The following is a 24,066-nucleotide window of genomic DNA, read 5'->3' on the forward strand; positions in this document are numbered from 1 at the left end:
AACTGTACATAAAGCCATACAATGAAAACCAATTTTTTTAAAAGTTAAAATCAGAAATCAGTGAACAATTATGGAAAGATGCAGCGGCCTGGCTCAAGACAGGCATATCAGCCAGAATTAAGGCTTGGCTACCAGGAACGAAGTGCTGTTGTGGGAGAAGAGTCTGTTGCCATTCACATTCATTCTGTTCTATTAGCATGTAGGAGGTCAACCATTAGCATGATTTGCTGGGTTCTTGTGATCTCACGAAGAATCTTCCCTCCACTCCTGGGCAATTTGCACTTTTTTTTTGACATGTGTTATTTTCAAAATTACAACACAGAGTATTTCTGCATCTTAAAGGCTAATAGATATATTGTGGCATAAATGGACTCTCGTCCATGAAAGCTAAGGCAACAATAAATCTATTCAAATTTAAGGTGCTGCAAGACTTCGTTGTTTCTTTACGCAGGCAAACTCACACAGGAGCGTTTTTAATTAAAAGTAATGGATGAAGCATCACAAGGGAGGGAGGCAAGATTGGCAGCTGATTGTGTATTTGATTCAGTAGTTTGCACAGACTGGTCATTATTCCACCTGTATTTTAAAGTCAGAAGGAAGCCAAGCTCACCCTACAGCTGAGGGTTGTTGTTGTTGTTGTTGTTGTTGTTGTTGTTGTTGTTTTAGATTACATCTGTCTTCATGATATCCGTTGAATTATATCTGTGCTCACCCAAGGAGTGCTTGTCTGGGCTAGGGAAGCCATGTGATGATGGGAGTGGAGACTTGTGGTACAGCCCCACTTCTCCTTAATCAGCTGGAACACTCTGTGCATGAATGGTGCTAGATCTGTTTCCTGAGTGGCTTCTTCAAGAAACAGAGTGATGCTTCAGCCCATGTCAGGACTGGCCCACACAGAGGGACTGTGTTGCAGAGCCACATTCCTGACACCAGTGTCACTTGGGAAGGTCAGCGACAAAGTCAGGGCTGCACATGGACATTGATGGAGTCAATCTGTATTTCATATTGACTGCTAAGTGTGTAACTTCACACTTAGATCCTAAGAGAAGTCAGATTGTTCCGGTGTTTGGACTAATGTCGGGAAATGAAGCAAAAGTCTACCGTTATCACATTGAACTGCAGCTCTGGATATTTTAATGGGGTGGGGTAGGGGATTGGGGATCACTTTTAAAGATGATATGCTGAAAAAGAGAACTGTCTTATCATTAAATCCCTAAAAGTGTTATTTTAGTAGTTTGGCACTCTTGGTGTTTTTGCTTCGATATTTAATTGTAGCTATTACCCTGTTTCTCCTAAAATAAGACATAGCCATAAAATAAGCCATAGCAGGATTTCTATGCATTTGCGAAATATAAGCCGTTCCCCAAAAATAAGCCATACCCCAAAAATAAGCCATAGTGATGTGGTACCTCCCATTAAAACAGCCTGGTAAGGGGTGGCTATGCAGCGTACTGATGCGACACGGTTAAAATAAGACATCCCCTGAAAATAAGCCACACTGTGTTTTGTTGAGCAAAAAAAAATATAAGACGGTGTCTTATTTTAGGAGAAACACGGTAGTAAATGTAAAGCAACTAATTGGATCCGCTTGGAGAGTACATGTTAATTGGTCAACTCTACTGTGTTAAATATGGCTACAGTAAAAATATATTTTAGTAAAAAATAGAATCCATCAGTTGTTTCCCTCTGCCCCCAAGCTTGTGGAAACAGTTCCATTCATCTTAACTCTATGAAAACATGTTGTTACAAAATTATCCTGCAAGACAAATGCAAGTGGACAACACTCCATTGACAGCAACAGTTCAACAAAGCAGAGTATTGTATTTCTCAAGAGGAAATGTCAAAAGAACTTTATCATCAGGCAGATTGATAACCTAGATAAATATGCCCGGCTCTGGATGCTCAGAACTGCCATTCTAGAAGATAACACTTCCTGGAATCAATTCAAAGGCAACCTGGGCAGCGTTACACAAATCCTAACTTGTTGATATTTAAGGTTACATTGCTTTTTTCTTTCATCCAAGCACAAAAGCAGGGGAAGCGAGATCTAAACCAACATCAACAGATTAAATAGTCACACTCCCAACACAGAGTGAAGCATGTGTGAACCTATTTAAGTCATTGGACTCAATCAAGTGTACTTCACTCCATGCTCGACTGTGGTCACTTGTTTCTTATTGCTGTTGACATGCAAGGTGTTCAACACTGAGGACGACACTAGAAATATATCCTGAGCTACAGCTACTTTGTGTATTTTGGTTGCATATTAATTAATCTAATCTGGATATCTTTTGTGTTGGTAAGAATGCACCAATACCCTCGTTACTGGGGATCTGACATTTTTGTTATTCAAAACTAAGGTTGTAAGACTACACACTTCCATGGAAGTAAATTCCATTGAACTCAGTTGTTCTTATCTCTAAATGTACAGGATTGCACTGTCAACTGTTGCACAACAGCAGCACATAATTTCCTGTGTTCATGCACCATGGTGTTGAGGTAAGTTAGGTGGTTATTTTGTCATTATTATTCAGAGAAAGAGAGAGAGATTGAAGATAGTTATTGTGTGTCCTCAAACAGAATTAAACCTCTGTCTCTTTCTCCTGAAAGAATAGTTTGGTGCTAACTTCATGCTCTTCCTATCGGTTGTTCTGCTCACATATACAAGCTAGTTCCTGGGTTCCATCACTTTGTCACATTCTAATGGGGCAAAGACAGAGCTTGCCCAGAGCTTGTCACACTCATCAGTCATGTTTATTTCATCAAAACCAAAGGTCATCACAAAAATGCCACATGCCAGAGGCAGACAAGAAATGGGTAATAATTTAAAGTAGACTACATTGGGGCTGAATTCACTTATCATATGCTTTTTCTGACACCCAAGACCTTTCAGGGGAAATACCCTCACACAATCAAACCTGTTAACATTTTTGTGCAAGGTTTGCCCATCTCCAGTGTGACTGGTCAAACTGTGACACTGTCTGAAGGTTACATAGGGTGGGCGGATGAAACATAAAACTGGGAACCTTCCCAAATACAGCAGAAATACTTTAAAAATGTTTCTCCAAAGGAGATTAAATATTCAGAGGTGAGTGCCCAGGGGTTCAGTCCAATACTCTACATGCTTGCTCAGAGTTCCACTGTTTTCAATGCCTTAGAGTGCAGTTTGGCAGTTACACAGTTACTCTTTAAGACTAATGGGATTTAAAAGAAGTCTGATTGTATGGAAGCTTTTCACTGTAATCCAGCATTTATTGAACTTGGCTGCAAGGTATGCCGCTAAGCAGAGGAAGTAGGCAACCAGGTGCAATGCTAACAAAAAATCTGGACCACTTGAAGTGGCTTTCATTTTTGCCTGGATGAAGGCCTTTATGTGCAGCCCTCTGCCACAAAGTCAGCCAACTTCTTTTCAAGTGCACATGGACCTGTTTCCATGCACGCACCACAAGCAAGAAATTTGGATTGCTTAAAACGTGTCTTTCCCCTCACAGAAAAAGGTCTATCTATCAACAGAGCCCAGATATGTGCATTTTCAGACTCAAGAAAGCCATGTAAATTTGGGAAGCTTTGGAAAGGGTGCACAACTCAAAAAGAGGAGATCATTTAAGCTGGATGCCCAAGGACTCAGCCCCAGAATCAATGCTGAACTTCAGGACGCTGTACTGAAATATAAACCATTGTTTAGTGGTAATTCTGATCTTGTGCAAAATGTAGTTTTGTCCCTGTCACCACACATCAGGAATGAGGTGTCAGAGATACCAAACAAGCTTGCTTCAGGATCTGTTTCTCCCATTAGAAACCAATTGATTGAGAAGGGTAAACCTTGTTCAACAATGGAGTCCGTCCATCTATTAGCAGGTCCTGTAAATTACGATGGCCCTAGCATGAGACTGGCACTCAGTGAACTGCATCTTTATCATTGCCACCAGAATTTAGTAAGTTTTTTTCACCGCTACTGATGGAATGACAAAGCTCCATGTTCAGACAGTGAACTTTCGCTTACTGCAGCAAACTGTGGGAGAGTCCCAGCTGAGCATGCAGTTTTGCTCCATGGCACCTCATGATCTACAAGATCTAATATAAATGCATGGCATTGCTTTAAATGGACTTGGTCCACAAGTCCATGTAGCCCAGCTGGGTGGCAGTGGCTATCCAGAGTCTCAGCCAGGACTATTCTCCAGAGCTATCACCCAAGATCTTTTAAAACCTGGTATTTGCCATAGCTGGGTTTCCTGCATCCCCCTCCAGCAATTTGCTTTCATGTCAATAAGAGTCATGCTTGGGGAATTCAGCCTTTGTGAATTCTGATACAAACTGCCCCAATCACTATCTCCCAGACTAAATGTGTGGATCGGAAAACATTGTTTTTCTTTGGAGTGAACACTCCTCCAAATTCTGTAATAAGGTCCTCAGCATATTTTATAATAAAATACATTTAAAAACACAGGAAGCTGCATTAGACCCTTGGGTCAATCTCGACCAACATTATCTAAACTGACTGGCAGTGGCTCTCTAGGGCAGAGCTTTCCAAACTTTTCATGTTGATGACACACTTTTTAGACATGCATCATTTCGTGACACAGTAGTTTTGTGGGAATGTTGTGGATAGTAGGAGAGGAAATATTGATTAAATATTATCCTTCCTAGCTCATGCTAGTGAGCTAGTAGCAGAGCACATCCCCTTGCACATTCCTGGGAGCAAGTTGACAGTTCGTTAGAATCCTTTAAATTAAGCAATCCAGCCTGGCTTGTCCAGTCTGGATTGTTCCTGGTAAAATTCCCCTTTATTTCCCTCTTAAAATAATAACAACACAACTGTCTTCTTTAAAAGTAAGAGTAAAGAAGACTTACATTCAGTAGTTTCCTGAAGGCAGGCTTAAGTTTGTAGTTGCAGTTACATTTATAGATACAAAGTTTGGCTTCCTCCTCTGTAGGGATGAGCCATGTGCTGCTGGCTGAGAGCCAGCAGAGAGCAAAAGGCAAAATGGAGAGAAGGGCATCAAGAGAGTATTAAGAGGAAGTTGGCTGTGTGACTGGCCCTTTTATAGGGTCTATGCCAAGGTCTCACCCATCTACCTGGTCACACACAAGGGAAGGATGGTCCAGACCAGGTGTGACAGGAAGTTCTCCTGGATGGAGCAACATTCCCGTGTGTCCACTCTGGGCAAACAGAAAGTTGGTCTCTAAGGTGCTACTGGAAGGAATTTTTTATTTTATTTTGTTTTGACTATGGCAGACCAACACAGCTACCTACCTGTAATAGGAAATGTTGTATTTGACTGCTTCGGTGATGTTACATTCCACAAGTTTTACTAGCAAACAGGAGGTTAAACTAACCCTTTCCAGCCCTGGGAGGAGTGCTGCAAGCATTTGCACAACTACACACTGCAGCTGACACACTAATGTGTCCCAACACACAGTTTGGAAAGTTCTGCTCTAGGGTCTCTCCCAGCCCCACCTGGAGATGCCAGGGATTTAATCCGGCATGTTCTGCATGCAAGGAAGGTGCTCTATCACTGAGCTTTGACCTGAGAGCTGCATACATTGAGTCCAAAGCCATGCAGCTCTGATATGGAACCAGAAATGGACTCATCTATCTGTCCATCTACCTTCAGACGATGATGATGAATAATAGAATTTGGTCCAACAGTGTTACGTTTAAAAAATACAACCCACAAATGTTACTTTGGATATCATTAATAATATTTATTTTGGAAAAATAGTTTAAAAATGAATTTCTTCATTAACCAAAAAAAAAAAAACAGTAAAAAAAAACCTCAAATAACATTTTGCACAATATTCCATAAATACATTATATACAAAAAATATAGTCACATAGACCCGAAGTGCCTTTGTACATATTTACCAAAAAATTAAATTATAAAAAAGAAACGTCACAAAATACTCAAGCTTTACAAATATCCTGAAAATAATTTTTTTACAGTTTAAAAAAAATAACACACTTTCCCCCCACCTAGTAAAAACACATTTTAGTATAAAAAGGACAATAAAGGCAGTGTTTGTATCTCTAATTCAAGAAACGACTGGCTCATAAGAATCCAAAATATACACTTCAGGCAGTGCATGCTTCTTATGTAGGAATTAAGTCCGTTCACTTAAATATATATAGAAAAAAAAGCAACTGACCATAGTGCAATGATAAATAGTCATAAAAGGCAGTGCAACAGGTATCTTTGAACACAGACCCTGGCCTAGTGTCCACCATGTATTATTTGCAGTCACTTTTGCTAACTTCAGTAGAGAACCAGCTCAGCCTGAATTTAGTTTCTCAGCAGCAGTCAGTGAAGGAATCTCTCTCCCTTTCTTGTTCAGCAGCATTCATTGGGGCATATCACCTTTGAAAATTGTTCCAAAACAACAATCTTGCCATATCGCCTTTCCTTTACACCTGCGTAAAGTTGGAGGGAGGGAGAGAAAGCAAGAGTGAATTGATGAAGGAACAAAAGATCAGGCACAAGACCTCCCAGTAGAGAAAACAGGCGCTTGTCTGGTTACCTGCAGTAAGCAAGCTTCTCTTCCAGACAACTGATTTTATGGAAGCTGGTTCTTCACTTTATGCCCCCAATAAGTACAGGTGGTTTAGCAGTATTTGTGTAGGCAAAGCACTTAAGTGGAATTATTTGCAAGGCTGATGAATCTATCATGCAAGAAGGAAGACTGGGAACAACAATTTGCATACAACCTTATACATTCTCAGAAGCAGATGCCTTGTGGGGTCTCCCCTTGAATCACAGCCCACCTGATCCCTTTCTCTTTCAAGGACACATTTGTGATTTCGTACTACTAAAGTACCTAACCTAGTAACTGATGCAATCCACTGGAATCGGTAGGCGGCTTGTCCATAGCAATGAATACATATACAAACTATGGGGCAGTTTCCTTAGAACATAGAAAGCTGCCATTAGTCCATCCATGTCTACACAATAACTGGCTTACCAGCCCCTACCTGGAGATTTTGGGGACTGAACCTGGAACCTTCTGCATGCAAACCATGTTCTGTACCACTGAGCATACCTTTATAGGCATCTACTCTGGAATTGCCCTACCGGACTACCCCAATGTACTAACTAAACCAATTAATTCCTCTTCAAGTCCCCAGTTGCAAAGAACAGCTTGAAGAACTGGGTTGCATCAGGAAGAGCAATAGATTGCGGGATTTAAATTAAGAACAACAACGCAAAGCCAGATCCAATTTCAGCTGGTCTAAGCTGGCACGGCTTGGTAAGCGAACGGAATTTGCTGGCCGACTCTAGTTAGCTGGGAAGCTGGATTGGCGCGTTTGCCTTTCGAGTGCATTAGAGAATATACCAACCTCCGTTGCTATGATGCATTCATCTTTTTCTTCCGATATGACATACACCGACTGGTACTTTGTGTCTTTCGAAGTGGAGTATACCGATTCTGGCCGTTTCCTTTCAGACAGTTCACTACAAGCCAAAAAGAAAACAGGGGGACAAGGATGAGACGGCTGCTTTGGCGACCAGCTCGAATATGCTGCCTGCACTTCACAAGGGGCATGCTGACCTGCCCCCTGCCCCCTTTCCTTGACCTACCTCTTTAGTTGTACTGCGCCTTTCTCCACTGCCTCGGAGTCGTATGTGTCGCACTTAGCTTCACATTTGCTGTGTTCCTCTTTAACAGAGTCCTCGTTCTTGAGTTCATGCACCAAATTGTAATCCACTGATGGGTACCGGGCTTTGTAGCCGTTTTTGTCCGCGTTATCGCTGTGGAAGTCCACTTTCTTGTTGGTGTTCTTGATCTGGGTGGCGCCAATGATGCTGATGGAAATGTCCTTCTCTCGCTGGCAATTGGCCAGGTTGTTCATGGTCTCCGTCTCGCTTCTGCACGGGTCAGGCGGCTGTTGCCTCTTCTGCATTTTGAGCCGGAAGCAGACAACCACAGTGGCGCAGCCGAGCAGCAACATCAGGACCAGGATAATCCCGGCGCATACTGCAATCCAAGGGAACTGCGAACTCTGCCCCTCGGTGTACTTCTCGGTGATGTCAACCGTCACTGCCCCCGGAGGCTGTTCGGGGAGCAAAAACTGGCAGTTCAGCCCCCCGTAACCACGAGCGCACTCGCACACGTAGCGGTTGTTCCTCTCGTGGCAAGTAGCCCCGTTGTGGCAAGGGCTGTGTTCGCACTTGCTGACGGGAGTGCTGCAGTTCTTCCCGCTGTAACCCGGAGGGCAGGTGCAAGAATAATCATTAACCCCATCTTGACAGGTCCCGCCATTCAAGCAAGGAAAGGAAGCACAATCGTCCACATTATCGTCACAGTGTCTTCCGGTGAAGCCAGCCGGACATTGGCATATGTAGGAATTCCCCAGATCAACACACTGGGCTCCTGCAAAACATTGGAGAGGACAAATGAGATCAGTATATGTTGTTGTTGTTGTTCAGTCGTTCAGTCATGTCCGACTCTTCGTGACTGTCCAACCATCTCATCCTCTGTCATCCCCTTCTCCTTGTGCCCTCCATCTTTCCCAACCACAGGGTCTTTTCTAGGGAGTCTTCTCTTCTCATGAGGTGGCCAAAGTATATAGCCCAGGCCATATCATAGCTGTCAACCTTTCCCTTTTTTGCAGGAAATTCCCTTATTATAGCATTGGGAAACTGCAGGGAGGGTTGACAGCTATGTATATAGCAGTGGGGAACAGCAGGGAGGGTTGACAGCTATGGGCCATATAGGAATGACCATTTATTGCATTTGCAAAACTGCCTTTTTGCCAAGGAGCACGTGAGATTTTTCTATTTTATTCAAGCAACAATCCTACAAGGTAGATCTGGCTGAGAAACAGTGAGACCAAGCTTCATGGCCAAGTGGGGTCCTGACTCCAGATCTCACAGGGCCAAAGACAAGCTTCTTATCCATTATACAACACATCTTTTCAGTTCCCAGTCGACAGCATCCTTTAAACATCCCTGTCAGACCAGCAGCTCGTCCACATTTTTGCCCGATCTGCATTTGGATCATATTGTGTACCGATTAATTTCCCTGGGCCCAAGAGCCTTTCAAGTTGCTCCGAGGATGTACTTTGTGACAATCCGATCTTCTCCACTGAAATGGAACTCGGTTTAAGCAAAATCTCTTTGGTTTTTCCATGCACACTGCAAGATCCAATTCGATGGGTGAGATTGGATTTTCGAGAGGCACAGCCACAGCACAATGAGAAAAGCTTCCAGTCCCATTGGAATTAAATGGTACACAATATGATCAAAATGCAAGAGAAAGTGTGGATAATCCCTGAAGTTTTGCAGTACTCACAGCATACTACTTTGTTGTGTAGGAAAGCAAGGAGAACATAGCCCAAAGAGATGAGCCTTTGTAATGGTAGAAAACTCAGGGGAAGTCCAGTGCAATCAAATGTCTTATTACAGGGCTTACTTTCAGCTACGGGATTGCAGCTTGACTCTGACACATATAGTTGGCAGGCTGCCTTCAAGGCATGATGAAACATATTGCCCACTGAGATCCAGCAGAACTGAGGCTTTAAAAGGAACTTGTAAAAATAACTTGTTAAAAAAAAAAAAGATCCACAGGCCTTTAAGGCATACTCTGTTACCAGGCAGTTTTATGGTTCTTACTAGAAACAGTTTTGAATATAATGGGGTGGGGAAACCTCAGGCCTAGGGTTCAAATGCAGCTCTCTGGACCTCACTTTACAGTCCTGAGGACTCTACCTAGGCCATGTCCTCTAGGCCACAACCTCCCTGGTCCTGCTCCACATCCTTCTCTTATGGTTTTGCTGGGCTGGAATGTGTCCTGGAAGTGTGATAACACCTTTTCCTTGCCTGGGTGGAGGATGGAGAGTGGTATGTGTCTGGCCACACCCACTTGGGCCACTTCCATTACTGGTAGGAGGGCCCTGGAAGTTGCCCCCAAGGGAATATGGTCCCAAGGCTGCAAAAGCTCCCACCAGCCCCCTGTTTTATCATGACTACCGTATTTTTCCGTGTATAAGACTAGGTTTTTTCCTTAAAAAAATAATGTCCAATATTTGGGGGCGTCTTATATTTGGGGGCCACCTCCCCCCATTTTCTTAAATCGGAGCCCCCAAAATAGGGGCCATCTTATACATGGGGGCATCTTATAGACGGAAAAATATGGTACTTATTGATGAGGTGTGTCTAGGATTCTAGTGGACATTTTGTATTTGGTTGGTTACGTGATCTTATTGTTTAGGAGCTGCTCTGGGGGTCTACAGAAAGGCAAGACAAGGATTTGTGAAACAAATAAACGAAATGGTTTTGCGGTTGCCTGCTCCAGCGTTTCAAAGGGGTGTGTTCTATATAGAAAACAAATGTCCAAATCCGGTGACCCAATTCTTAAACACACAGAGGAGGACATATAGTCAGGGTATCAAGCTGGTCCAGGTCATTTCTTAAAAACTGAACCGCAACAAAATCTGAAGCATAAGCATAACCTTACTTACTAAACTCAAGTCAAAAGTGCAATTAAAAAGAACAATCAGAGAATAGGAAGATGCCAATTCCCTCAGCTGAAAAGCAGAAGATCAAACTGGTTCTGCTCTCTACAGACCGTATTACAGGAACAATTTGGGAAGCGCAACAGGCATGGGCAGGGGGATTTCTTCTAAGTCTCTGGGTCCGTTTAGACATTTAGCAGAGAGTCAAGTGGCCATTTCCTAGACTGCACAACTTCAGGCTACTTTGGGGCAGGAGCGGGGAGCAGAAGAGAAGAGTTCTCATGGGTGTGAATACTTCCTCATATTTAAAAGTTAAAAGCCTGCCTGTACACCTCAGGGAGAAGGGGGGGGGGGAGAGAGATGGCTCTCTTTCCTGATATGCTAGGTTTTCCTTGCTTAAGGAGCATCTGGGAGAACGAACTTCCAAACATGCAACCTCCCAACCACAGGCCGAGCAGCGATTTATTCAACTGAAAAGGGAAAGCGGACACTGTTGAGAAACACAGCATTTATACTAGGCAAGACAGATTCGCAGAACAATCCTTTGCATGTCTACTCAGAAATAAGAGTTACTGAGTTCAATGGGAATTACTCCCAAGTAAATATGCGTAAGACTGCAACTTTTCAAAGTTACAGCAAAAGAGTCTTGCTGAGTCAGGCTAGTGGATAACCAGACGCCTATTGGGGGGCGAGGAACAAAGCAGCATTTTGCTGCAGGTCCTATTTATTCTCTCTTTCATTTTCAGGGTTCCAGTTCTAAACCACCTTGAGCACCTCAGGATATTCATTGCAAAAATGCTACCCAAAACTAAATGCCCCATTCAAAAGATGCCAAGCCAATATTCACCCACTGTGATTTTTTAAAAAACATGCTGCTAAGTTTTTTGGGTTTTTTCCCCTGACTTGGCACAAATCCAAACCAAGGCCACGGCACATTTCAGAGTAAGCCCCACTTGAACAATTTGGGCCTTCCTTCTGAATAAGCATGCATACATCTCTCATGACACTACTTGACTTAGACTGGATCTTACTCTTCCTCTGCTGAAACGGGAATTCACATTATGGGGCATTAAGTGAACCTCAATGGGAAGTTCATTCACTTCCCCTTAAAGTTACACAAACTTAAATGGGAAGTTCATTCAACTTTTCGTTGATGGTCATGGCAAAATGCTCATTAATCTTGAACGGATCGGTCAAAGACTGGTTTAGCTTACCATTAGCACAGGGGCTGGAGCTGCAATAGTCAATTTTCTTTTCACAGTTAAATCCAGAGTAACCCACTGGGCAACGGCAGCTGTATCCACCTTCCGGGTTGTCTGTGCATCGCCCTCCATTGAAGCACGGACCATCAGCACAAGTCATTGCTCCCAGCTCACAGTTTTTACCATAGAAGCCAGGTGGACAGGTACAAGAATAGCTGTTCTCAAGATCCTGTTGCAAAGAGGAATGTGGTATTTAGAAGCCTATACTGCATACTGAGATTACCATAAGCATCTCTTAACACTACTTTTTTTAAAAAAAACGAAAACAAAAAATAGCATTTTAGAAACTTACGGTACAGCTCCCTCCATTCTTGCAAGGATTGGCATCACATTCATTGATTTCAATCTCACAGTTGGCTCCAGTGTAGCCAGGACGGCAAGAACAGGTGTAGCTCCCTTGGCCAGTGTTAGTACAAGTGGCACCATTCTTGCAAGGCTTGTGGTGAGTACAGTAATTGAGATCTACAGAAGATTAAAACAAGAGGCATGTTTGTAAGGGCGCACACGGTTTCTCAAAAACATTACACAGCTTCCAGAAGCAACTCCGCTGTAAGTTATTCCCAAGTAAGCATGCATAGGACTGCAGTCTTAGTTCAAGGAAGATCAAGTCATGTTACTATGAAAGGCGAAGAACTTACCCTGGTTACAGAAGAGACCGCCCCAGCCTTCCTGACAGTTGCACTGCCAAGGCTGTTGGCAGGTACCATGAAGGCAACCTGGGTACCGGATGCATTCGTCACAGTAACGCCCCTGCCAACCAACTCGGCATCTATTTTAAAAAATCAAAAAAATACCAGACTATCAGTACAGGAAATCCTACCACAAACTGCAAACCCACTGAAGCAAAAAACAAAAGCAGAAAACCCCAGGGGGGGGGGGAACTTCCTTAACAATCAAGGAAGCCATATTCCTAAACTATTAATAGATGCTTCTTTCACAGCCTGAATACAGAATTTTCCATTCCATTCAAGAGCTTTGATTTGAATGGAACTCATTTCAGAGCCTAAAGTGCTTAAGATGGTGGCCTTGGTTTATTATTGATCACACTTCCGCCCTTCCTCCAAGACGTTCTGCGCAGTATACATGGGATGATCCCATTTGATCCCACCAACCCTGTATCCTGAGAGATCTCCTAAGGCCAACTATTTTCGTAATTTAGAATAAATTTAGACCCAGGCCTTCTCCTAAATATGACACTCAATCTTCTATTCTACAGCACGCCAGCTCTCCACTAGATTTGGTTACTGGAATTGCAACACCCCACTGCCTCATTATTGCAGCTATCATTTAAGCGATTGTAATTTTTGCCAGGGCTTCAATAGGTCATCGAATTTGAACTCATTATGGCTGAAATCCTATGCACTCCTGCTAGGAAGTAAGCCTCATCCGAACGCTTCATTTCCTAGTGAAAGCTGAACAAGACAGAGATGTAAGCCGAGACTTCGGGGCGGGGGGAGTTTCAATTTCTGAATTAATACTTTGACTTCATATTATTGGGACGTCTCACCCAACCATCGGGCAAAACTTCTAAGGCATTTCATGTCATCTATTTGGGATTCTCAGATCAAGTCTGCAGGCAGGAGGGGCAGAGGAAGAAGAGCTCCGAAAACTTACTTGCATTCCCCAGGCTTGTCGCAAAATCCATGCTGCTCATCACATCCAGGCAAGCAAATTGCTGAAAAACACAAAGGAGCAGAAATGTACAGATAAGCCTTGGGGAGGGGAGTGAGTCAAACTCCTTTCACTAGAGCGGAGTTGGTAACAGCATCTGAATTAATCTCTGGCGTATTGATCTTGCTTAATAACTGGGTCCTTTACTTATCTCCAGGGATGAACATTCTTCTTAATACAGTTGCCCATGGACAAAAGAGACCTCACAATTGCTCCCATCCGCCTTTTCTTCCTGGGAAGGGTCAGAAGTCCTCTCCCTCCACCACCCCCCACCCTGCCAATCTATGCACAAAGCTCCTCCTCTTGCTGTCCTCAGTGTGTGTGTGTGTGTGTGTGTGTGTGTGTGAGAGAGAGAGAGAGAGAGAGAGAGAGAGAGAGAGAGAGAGAGAGAGAGAGAGAGCAGATAAGGGTGGACAGCTGGTGTGCAGGGTGCCAGCCAGGACAGCTGCTCTATTGTCTATTCTCTCCCAGCAGCTGCCCCACTGCAACAATACCCCCAACCTCCTGCGGCCAATCGGGGCCAAGATGTGCTTCCCCAACAGCCTATCCCTGCCCAGATCTAATCTATGGCACGCGCAGTGGTTTGGGGGGGGGGGCTTTTTTTCTTCTTATTCAAGTAAATAAGTCCAAAGTTCTTTCACACACCCAGAAAGGGAGGCGGGAGTGAAGAGGCCTAGGGAGCACACACACACACACACACACATAGCAATGGCAAAGGAGTAAGCAGGCCAGCAGGAGGGAAGACTTCTGCTCATTACTTTGCCTGGTTATGGAACTCATTAAGCAGGCACTGCAAGTTTTAATTCAACAAAGCAAGCCAGAGACAATGACGAGCCCCAGAGAAGGAGAAACAGAAGACGAGAAAAAGCTGGGCAGACAATCAGATTGTCTAAAAAAAAAAAAAGTGAACTGAATGGGCAGCGGGAGTGGGGTTGGGGAGGGCAAGCAGGCCTATGAGGAAAGCCTGCAGTTTGTTTATTTATTTCCTCTGCTTCTAGAGTGACATCACCCCCATTGGTCAAAAAAAATGGTGGCATGTATTCTAACTCGCTCATCAAACTCAGCTTATTAAAAAGCAAAAGAAGGAAGGAGACACAGTCTACGCCAGTAATACAAAGGGGCTTCAGAAGACAACATCAACTGAGGAGTCAAAGGGAATATTTTCCTAAAGCCATTTTATTCTCCGCTCCTCCAGGGCTAATGTGAAAGGAGGCGGCAAGAAGACCAAGTGTTATGATGGGAAACACAAGCTCTCTGTTTGCTGCATTGGCTCAGAATTCTGCCCACCCTCTCTGCATAGATACTGAGCCTGGGCAGTGTCAATCCATTCAATAGTGTTTTCTTTTTAAAAAAATAAAAATAAAAGCACACACATACAAACAGCGGCAATTACATTGGACACATCTTATCACAATGGCAAGGATCCAACGTACTACTTTAGACACACCCAAAGGCTTGGGGCATGCCCAGTGGCCTTTGTAAGCTTTTGTTTTCTTTTGTATAGCACACAACCACACCATATCACAATCTGCTTTTGGAAGTTCCCTCAGGTGGCATGGTGTAGTGCCACACCCATTGGAACATGTGGAACTTGTGGGGTGCACTTTCAGATCCTGGTTTGTTGATGTTTTGGTACAGCTCCTTTTGGTTTGGACAGGGACATTCAAATTTCTTTTGTCAGGCTATAAAATGTAGCTGCATGCCTCCAAACTCCCATAGGGGTCCATGGAAGGGCAAGGGGAGAACAGTCCTCCTACCAATGAACTATAACCCCTGAATTCCCACCTTTAAAAAAAAATTTTTTTTAAATAAGACGATATGTGCAGACACTTCTCATTTTTTTATGAGAACCTAGCCTGCCCACTGCCTTTTAGTGTTCCACCCCAGGAAAATACACCCCCCCCCAAAAAAAAAAGTTCCTATGGACACCCATGTTTCCTCCTCTATCATTGCTGCTATCAATGACATTACCAGAACAGAAACTCAAAAACTAAATAAGACCTTTAAAAAAAAACCAACCACATGGGATGCAATTCAGATGTCACTGAAGTCAAGGAAAGAATGTTCACTGACTTTAGGGTGTGGGTTGCATTTTCCACACCTTCGAGTCAACCAACTTCAACACTTCCCTTGAATATGTGTGTGTGTGTGTGGTGTGTTTGTTCTTTACTCCTCCCACAATTATGCTGCCCTGATCTTTGGGAGAGGGGGATAGTCTTTAACAACTTTAAAGTGCCAAGTGCAGAAATGCAGCTGTCAATCAGCAGAATGACTTTTAGGAATGTTTCAATGCGTGCCCTTGATTGTCATCATTGTTTTGTGTACATCTATCTATCTATCTATCTATCTATCTGCCCTTCTTCCCAGAGGAGCTTGGGTGGCAGAGAGTGATATATCAGAGTGTGGGGGGGGGGCGGGCGGGGGGGAGGCTAACCTTGGACCCTCCAGGTGTTTGAGGACCTCTGGTTTGAAGCTGGGGTAGGGGGAGGCAGAGGTTTCCCACCCCTTTTAGAGAATGTTGGCATTCTGAGTTGGAAATGTCAATGCAAATTTAGCATACTAACTCTAGCACTTAATGCCACCATGAGCCTTATCTCTGATGCAATAATAGAGAAAGTCCCCCCCCCTCTGCTAATAAAACAAGAAGTTGTGGCTGAAAAGAGGAAAAAACTGATTGGGCTGCTAAATAGTGATTAAACTATTTGACTACATTCGGTCCCCCCCCCCCCTCTGCTAATAAAACAAGAAGTTGTGGCTGAAAAGAGGAAAAAACTGATTGGGCTGCTAAATAGTGATTAAACTATTTGACTACATTCGGTTCATAGGTTTGCTATGCAATGTGCATGCTAAATAACTAAGAGGGGATTAGCTATATTAGACTTGACACTATTGATTAACAATCATGTTATGTCACACAGGGCAAGAACTTGGTGAAGCTGTATGCATTTTAATGTGCATTACAAGCAATTCTATGCATATTTACTCTGAAGTAAGTATCTCTGTGTTCAATGGTCCTTTACTCTCTGGTAAATATGTTTGGGACTGCAGCCTAATCTATTGTGTGTATAGAATGTGTTTACTGTTTATGTTAGTGGATATTCTTAATTTTTTTTATTTGGCAAGTGTTTAAAGAAAGAAAAAGAACTAAAAGTCAAGAATGTGTTGCAGGCGCTGCCATAAATTCTGTAAATTAATAGTAAGTCTGATACCCTATGGTAGGAAAGAGCAGCATGTCACATTTATTGGTGTATTTGTTCAGAAAAGCACTTGCTGCAAAACTGCCAATTCAGCTACATGCAGTTGTTTTGATGCTCACAGTCAATAGGTAAGACAGGCAGCAGGAATTTTGTAGAAATGGGTATGTTTCAATGTGTACTATAATGCTTTTAGCCCAATTGGTAACATAATACTATGTTAGTCAGACCCACTGGTTGCCACTGTTCTGCTACCATTAAGATGGAGTTAGGAATTCTGTATCTGCTAGGCGTGGGGTGGGAATAAAATGCTCTAAATATTTGTCCAAACCTTCTATATAGTTCCCATAATTATTTTGCTGATTTGCCCTGAAGGTGATGTTTATTTTAGGTCAGGTTCCTGAATTCTGCACCTTGGGGTTTTTGTTGGCAATTTCTAAGGATCCAATCCAGCCAGTGTCAAGCTCTTGAAAAATCCACTGATTTCAGTGGGACAGCCAAGCACCTGTTTTACTCTCCCAATAAAAGTCATGCAAATCCGAAGTGTTGGAAGTCTCCTAATGCCATGCACCTTCTTCCTTTAGGAGCTCATCGATCTATAGCCACCAAAAAGAACTGGGTCCACTATTATTTGCTGGGTTTTTTTGTACAGTAATTCTAATATATTATATTTTATCCTTATTCCTTAAGCACTACAGATTCAGGATTTCATTATATTATTGCTGGTATGTGGCTGTTTAAATTCTCCCTAGCAAGCACCCTCGTTTCTGAATGGGACATGTTTGCACCCATGCATGAGCGAGGAAGAGAGAGAGAGAGAGAGAATTGGTGGCACCAAAGAACTTTAGAAAGACAAATGAGGATTTCCTTGAGGACACTCACGGTCAGTGCAGTACTGCCCCTTCCAGCCAGGATTGCAGACCTTCTCCCCACGCTCTCCACAAGTGAAGTGGCCAAAGGCATCATCCCTGGGGCGGCAGAAGACAGAACAGCCCTCTCCGTAGTAGTGCTCATCGCACACAAAACGGTAGGAATACTTGAGGTCAGTGCGGCCGCTGCTGTGCAGGTCCTGGGACCATTCTTCGCCAACAGTCAAATGTCTCTGCGTAGCCAGGCGGCTAATGAGGCGTTCTGGATTCTCTGCAAAACAGAAGGCAGGGGTTGGGGGAGGAGGGAGAGAGAGAGAGAGAGAACAGGAATGCAGTTAAATAAACTGAAAGCTTAAGATTACACTGGAAATTTAGAGTAGTTCAGGGAGGGGTGAGCATTTTTTAAGCAGGTATGGAAAAGCTATAGGTTGCCACTGATCCTGAACCCAGGTGGAATTGTCCCACTGACTCCAATGGGACTTCCTTAGAAGTTAAGAGGCTGCTATTGGGACTGGGAAAGTTCACTAACTGGAAAAGCAGGCATATCATGGACCCATAAAGTAACAGTCCTGAGTGGAACTTGGAAAAAGCCATTTACCTGTGTTGAGATCATCAGGGGAGTCTGTGTGCAGCGCTTCAATGATGAGAGAGAAAGTGCCCTGGAAAATAAGATTTTCAAAGAACACAGAGAAAACAATGAGAGCAAACGTCTACAGTCAGCAGGAATAATATGGTCACAGGAGGGGCAGCAATATGTGTGCCCAGCCAGCGTGACTCTCTGATCCCCTGACTCCAGCCTGTTTTCACTTTCCTCAAGGAAATGGCAGCGCTTTTTGAAAAGTTGCTTCCTGGCCTGTTTTTTCAGCCTGCTCCGCACAGGATGTGGTGTTAAAAAGGAGCAGAGAGGGGAAAGTGGGGGGAGGGAGCGGGAGAAGGGGCATCGCTGTCAGCCAGCCTTCACACTTTTTCTCTGCACACTGCCTGAGAGGTAATGGGCTGGAGGAGAAGATAGCCGAGTAGATGAAGCCTTTGGGAATTCCGGGCAGAAATGACAATGACATAGCCATTTCCATAATGGAAAGGCAGGGGGACTGGAGTTGCAATAAAGTATGTGCAGCCACCCCTATTATCACCCTCCCTCCAGCTGACTGGCTGAGGCCGCTAATGAGACACAAGCCGGCCCTGCCAACAATATTGCGAGGTCAGAACTGCGCTCTCTGGAGCACTCATCTGGCTTCACTCCTCGCAAAGCAGGGAAGTTGCAGATACATTATGACACTAATGTGCAGATTCTGGACCAAAAGGATGCAGCCTTGAAGTCAGGAGGTGGCTTTGCATTAAAAAAGCATCTAGCAACCTTGGCAGCGGCAATCAGCCATTAGCTTGGCAGCAGCATAAGCAAGGTCTCGGGAAGGAGCAAGGGCATATCGTGGGGAGAAGCCTGGATTTGCGAAGCAGACGCTCTTTTGAGCTGCGCTATTGCATCAAAGGCTACAAATACACACACACACACACACACACACACAGCTCTCTTCCAGATTCCATCCCTCCTTCTGAATCCACAGTCCCACCCCAGTTCCCTAAACCCCATCCTAGTCTTGCCAAGCACTGGAAAGGTTAAAACTCCTAGTTAAAAAGCCAAGTTTCCCCCAGTCTTCTGCACCAGCCTTATGTGACCATGCGCTCACAAATCTGGAATCCTAAAAGTGCACTTACACACAGGGAACGGCAATTCTAATCTGTATTTGTTCAAACAACACTAGGGTGGGCGTAGTTAAAAGTTTTTTGTAAACATGGAAACCAAAGCGTGTTAATGCTGTGCCTTAATTGCCTCAACCGCTTGCCTATTGAGATGGGGGGGGTGGATCCAGGGAAGCGATGGCTCCTCTTCCACCCCACCCCACCCCCGCCTCCCTGTTCTTTACCCGTAACGGAGGCCCGGGTGAACTTACCGGCCAGGTGAAGCCGAAGGGGAAGCGGATGGGGTTGCTGAAGGAAGGGTCGCTGCTGGCGGCGTTGTCGGGCACGCTGAAGGAGTTCGCCCCGAGCACCGGGGTGATGGAGCTGCCGTACGTGCAAGGCGGCTCCGGGGACACGCTGGCTTGGTAGTGCTTGAGGCAGACGCGGAAGAAGGTCTTGCAGTCGCACTGCTGCAGCCCAGGCGCCGCGCCGCCCCTGGGAACGGCGCCGCCGAAACCCTCCCGGCAGCAGTTGCGGTTGCCCAGAAGCCCCTTCTTGTTGACGAACTCCTGCAGCTTCAACTCGAACACGCCGGAGCTCCAGACCTGCAGGAGGAGGAAGCAGGAGCGGGAGCCACCATTAGCAACTTAGTGGGGGGACGTGGGCGGTGGGGGGGGAAGAGAGAGAGAGAGAGAGCTCTTCTAGGCCCTCGGAAATGGAGCCGCAAATTGGCGATTGGGAGGCGAACGCCAAGAGGGGGGCGGAGCAAATTTATCAATGGAAGCTCTGCGCCGATTTCAGGCAAGGCGGCGCGGGAGTGGGGGGGGGGGGACAGCGGCTGCGTTCGCGCAACGCGCCTCCCGCAGAGCACAATAGCCAGGCCCCCCGCCGAGTCGAACGCAACCGCCGAATTGTCAATGGCGAAGCTGCCCATTGATGGCACCTCGCGACGCTCCGACAGGGGGCACCTGCGCAGCGGAGTTCGCGCGCCCTGAGTACCGGAGTTCCGCTAATACTGGGGCGCCAGCAAGCCACCGAGGGGAACGTGAACTCTCGTTCTCTCTGTGCCGTGCGCGTGTATGTATGAACGCGAGCGCGCGTGTGCAGACGGTTCTCCACTAAAGCGAGGGAGGGGGGCGACAGGAACCCATGCGGGGGGGGGGGGAGAAGGGCAACGCTTCGTTACAGATCGCCACCACCCTCCGCTCCGAATCCCCAGCCCTCGGTAGCCCTTCAAGTTTCCCGGAGAGGTGCAACGCGCCAACTTTTCCTATCTACGATGCCTTGCGGGCTTCAAGAGGTTTGTCAACACGACCGCACGCGCGCAAACATGCATTAGATTATATACAGCCGATGCTTACCTGGCAGGGAAACTGAAGCACGCAAAAGACCACTAGAGTCAGCGTGGACTGACCTCCCATTCTGAGAGGGAGTGAGTTACCCGTGGGGAGATATTGGGGCTCCTTTCCTTGCCGTCCCTTGGGGAAAAGGCAACCGCAAAACAACAGGGGCGTCTTGACAAGAAGATGGGTCCCGACAAACCTCTCGCTCCCTAGCCCGGCCGGAGGGGAATTAGAAGGGAGATGTGTGAGTTTCAAGTCTCTAGCTCTTTTCCCGTCGATGCGGATTTCGATACGCCCTTTGGATGACTGACAGCTCTTTGGGAGGCGATTGTTTTTAAAGATGAATTAAGCTCGAGGCGCAACTTTTACCCTCCTCTCGGCTTTTCCTCTTCCCGGCGACAGTTCTGGGCGGCTTCGTTGCGCTTCGCTCCTCTTCTCCCACCAAAGGAAGAGAAGAGCCACTTAATTCCCAGAGGCGGAGAAAAGGCTCCCCAAAGCAGATTAAAATAATCAACGATCTGGAAATCCCTCCGGGGACGAGAAGGAGATAATTCCTGGTGGCTTCAGGCGAAGAGGGCAAGAGGGGTTTTGCTTTGGGCTGGTGGTCTGGGGGTTTTTTTTCCTCTTTTTTTAAAGGGGCGGCGGCGGTGGTTTGGGCGGGCCTGTGTTTAAGCTTTGCAGTGGGTTGTCAAGCAGCCGCCTCAAATCCCCCGGGTTGCTGGTCGCCACTTTCTGGCAGAGACCTGCGATCAGTCTGTTTCGTTTTCTTGAAGGAATCCAAGCCCCCGGAAAAAAAGGAAGGCAAAAGAGGTTTGTCTCGTTTTAGCAGCGACTCGAGAGCAGCTGACTGACGGCGCCCGCGTGAGAGTGTGCGCGCTTCCCGGGTCTCCCCTCTCCGGTTCTAGGTGTGGGTGATCTTTGCTTTCGCCTTGGATCTGGCAGGCTGTCGGCTTCCCTCCCCCCTCTTGTCCCCCCCTTTTTTTTGCTCGCTCGCTTGCTCTGTAGCGCTACGGATCTGCCTGCGGTCGGGCGCCTGCCTGCCTTATATCTCGCCGGCCGCCTGCATAGCTAATGAGATGCAAATGAGCAGCCCCCCAATCTGGCGAGAGCGGCCACAAAGGAACCACTTTTTCCAAGCCCTCCTCTCAATGGATCGCCAAATGGTCAGTGAGCTGTAAAATGGGCAACCCTCCGCCTCTTCCCCTCCCCTGCGGCTCTCACAAAAAAGTGAGGGGGGATTCATTTACATTCCTGCAAATTTGGAAGCTGCAAGAATCAACCTTCTCTCTTCCCCCCCCCCTTTCCCCTTCTTCTTTCAGGGGACGGTCACACACAGACACACACGAGCGACCTCTCTTCTACTCACGTCTGAACGTTATAAGCGCAGGAGAAACTCAGGCTCCCGCAGGAAAACAAGCCGAGACTCAGAACGTCTTAAAATGTGTAAATGTAACACGCACGTTTTTGTTTTTTGTTTTTTTAAGTAGGCTACATTCTTGGCAACGACATCTATCCGCCGCTAAGGATATCCTTCAACCGAGGGAAGGAACCAGATCAGCATTACGCCCGGCTGAAACCGAATACCTTGAACCTGGCACGTGGGGCCACTGTGATATTTTTGAGGGTTTATAAATGCCCCCATCTGGAGGAGGGAGGAGAGCAAGCGAGACAATCGCTGCGAGCAAAGTTGTAGTTGTGGGGTGTGTTCTTTTAAAGTTCCCTCCAACGTGGCTACCTATGTGAGAGGTGATCTTGGGGTAGCAAACCGGGGGAGGCGGGGGGCGGGGGGGCGGAGGAGGGAAATAAATTTCGAGGACGCGGCAGGACTTCCTGGATGGGTTTAAGTTCCCCAAAGTATCGAGAGCACTTCGGAATCTGCGCGCTCCCTTTGCTGATCATTATGCGGCACACACCCCCGAGACTCTCATGCTCAAACAATCCGGGAAAGACCCATGTGTTAAGTTCCAGGCGGGGGAGATGGGGGGGGGGAGCTTGGCTGGGTAAACAGTCCTGCTTTTTAAAGACCCAAAAAGAAACACACACCCCTCCTCCTTTTCCCTGGATTCTTGGTGAACCGCATGGAACGGCTCCACTTCCCCCTAGGATGATGATGATGATGAAGATGATCGCCATTCCTCTTTTACTCTGTCCCTCTGCCTTTTTTCCTCCTTGAAGCTTAGTTTTTTATTTTTATTTTTATTTTTTAAAAAAGTGAGTTTGGTGTGTGTCGTTCGCGTGGCTGTCATTAAGGCAGTTTGTTATTATGTGAGGCCTGCATCAGTTGGCCCTTTGTGCTCTCAGCTGTATGGTAATGTAGACAGCACCTGCTCCTTGCACAATACAAACGAGAGAAAGAGCTCCCCTCGGCGCACGCTACTGCCTCTACAACAATGTGCACACATTTTTAAAGAAATCCCTTCCAGCCTTCCTTCCCCTCCCTACCTAAAAAAAAAAAAAAACTTTATGCCAACCGTCACCTTATTATTATTTTTTACACATCCATCAGACACTGGAGCTTTTGTGTTGGTTAACACACACACACACACAGGGGATGCTGCTGCTGCTGCTGCTGATAGAGCAAGTCTTATTAGTCCTCCCTTGCTTCCTGATGGTAGAAGCGTAGGATTTGAACACACAAAGTTTGAAGGTGACTAATTTCGACTTGATGAGGAAAGGGAGGGGGGCCGAGGAGACAGACAAGGCGACTCCCCCCCCCTACTCTCCCCGCCTTCCTTGGTTTGGGCCTTGTTACAAAACACCTCTGTAAACAAGCAAACAGCAAAGGCTAGCCTGGTGTGCTTCATTGGGATGCAAGGTGTAACTGTCTGTGTAAATGTCATTTGAATTGCAACAGAGCTTTTCAGGGGGCTGCTTAAGCTGGTGGGCAAGGGAGAGTATTGGGCCACAATCAGTGCCCTGTAGGTGTGGCTTGCTCATTCTTCTTTATGGCCACTTTGGAAGCGTGTTTTTTGCAGGAGGAAATATGACTTTCATTGAAGCAGGTGTCTTGATCAGAAATTATTTTACCATGGAAGGAAGTGGGGGAGGGGGCACGAAAGGAGTGGGGGGGGCGGGAACACACGCTCTAAAACACTTCTTCAAGTTGCCCGTGAAGGTCAATTAAAAGAAAATCACTATTTGAATGTGCATTGAAGAAGATGAGTCTGTCATTCCAAGCCGTTGATGCTGCCATTAAACCTGGAGACTTCCAACTGAATATAGTACGCCAGTATTGATTCTGCAGCAGACATTGGACCCCCCAACACACAGTTCTTCCCTGCAAAGAAGCAACAGATTTGGTCCTTTCTTGCATTGATTCACACATTAGAGGGGCAGCCTGGCTCAGTGGCAGAGCACATGCTTTGCAAGCAGAAGGTCCTGGCTTTGGTCTCAGGTAACCAGGCTGTCATGGGCCTCCTTATCAGCCCTGCCAGAAGATGGTACCAGGCCAGACTTGGTTATAAGGCAACTTTGCGGAGTCATCTTACTGTAAGCTGACTTTGCCTTTATTTAAACCCTCAATATGCTTAGTCAGCCATGTTAGGAATTCCTGCTGGAGAACTTTTCTACACCGACTGGCAGCAAGTTTCAGAAAGG

The 24,066-nt window shown here is 45.8% G+C and overlaps 1 protein-coding gene and 1 long non-coding RNA gene across 2 annotated transcripts; one reads left to right on the forward strand and one right to left on the reverse strand.

The window, feature by feature from the left end:
* Positions 1–5,757: 5,757 nt before the first annotated feature.
* Positions 5,758–21,073, reverse strand: DLL1 (delta like canonical Notch ligand 1). Its single transcript, XM_033144226.1, has 11 exons — positions 20,488–21,073; positions 19,399–19,731; positions 18,045–18,105; positions 17,460–17,717; positions 13,327–13,387; positions 12,351–12,481; positions 12,005–12,174; positions 11,665–11,881; positions 7,575–8,367; positions 7,334–7,448; positions 5,758–6,409 (listed from the first exon to the last, which is right to left on the reverse strand). Exons 1-11 carry the CDS (start codon positions 20,545–20,547, stop codon positions 6,404–6,406), a joined length of 2,205 nt encoding a protein of 734 aa, XP_033000117.1. The 5' UTR covers positions 20,548–21,073; the 3' UTR covers positions 5,758–6,403.
* Positions 21,074–21,191: 118 nt separating this feature from the next.
* LOC117043955 lies at positions 21,192–22,201 on the forward strand. Its single transcript, XR_004426256.1, has 2 exons — positions 21,192–21,632; positions 21,789–22,201. It is a non-coding gene; the product is annotated as an uncharacterized LOC117043955 (long non-coding RNA).
* Positions 22,202–24,066: the final 1,865 nt, after the last annotated feature.

Source organism: Lacerta agilis, chromosome 3, assembly GCF_009819535.1.
Source record: "Lacerta agilis isolate rLacAgi1 chromosome 3, rLacAgi1.pri, whole genome shotgun sequence".
NCBI lineage: Eukaryota > Metazoa > Chordata > Lepidosauria > Squamata > Lacertidae > Lacerta > Lacerta agilis.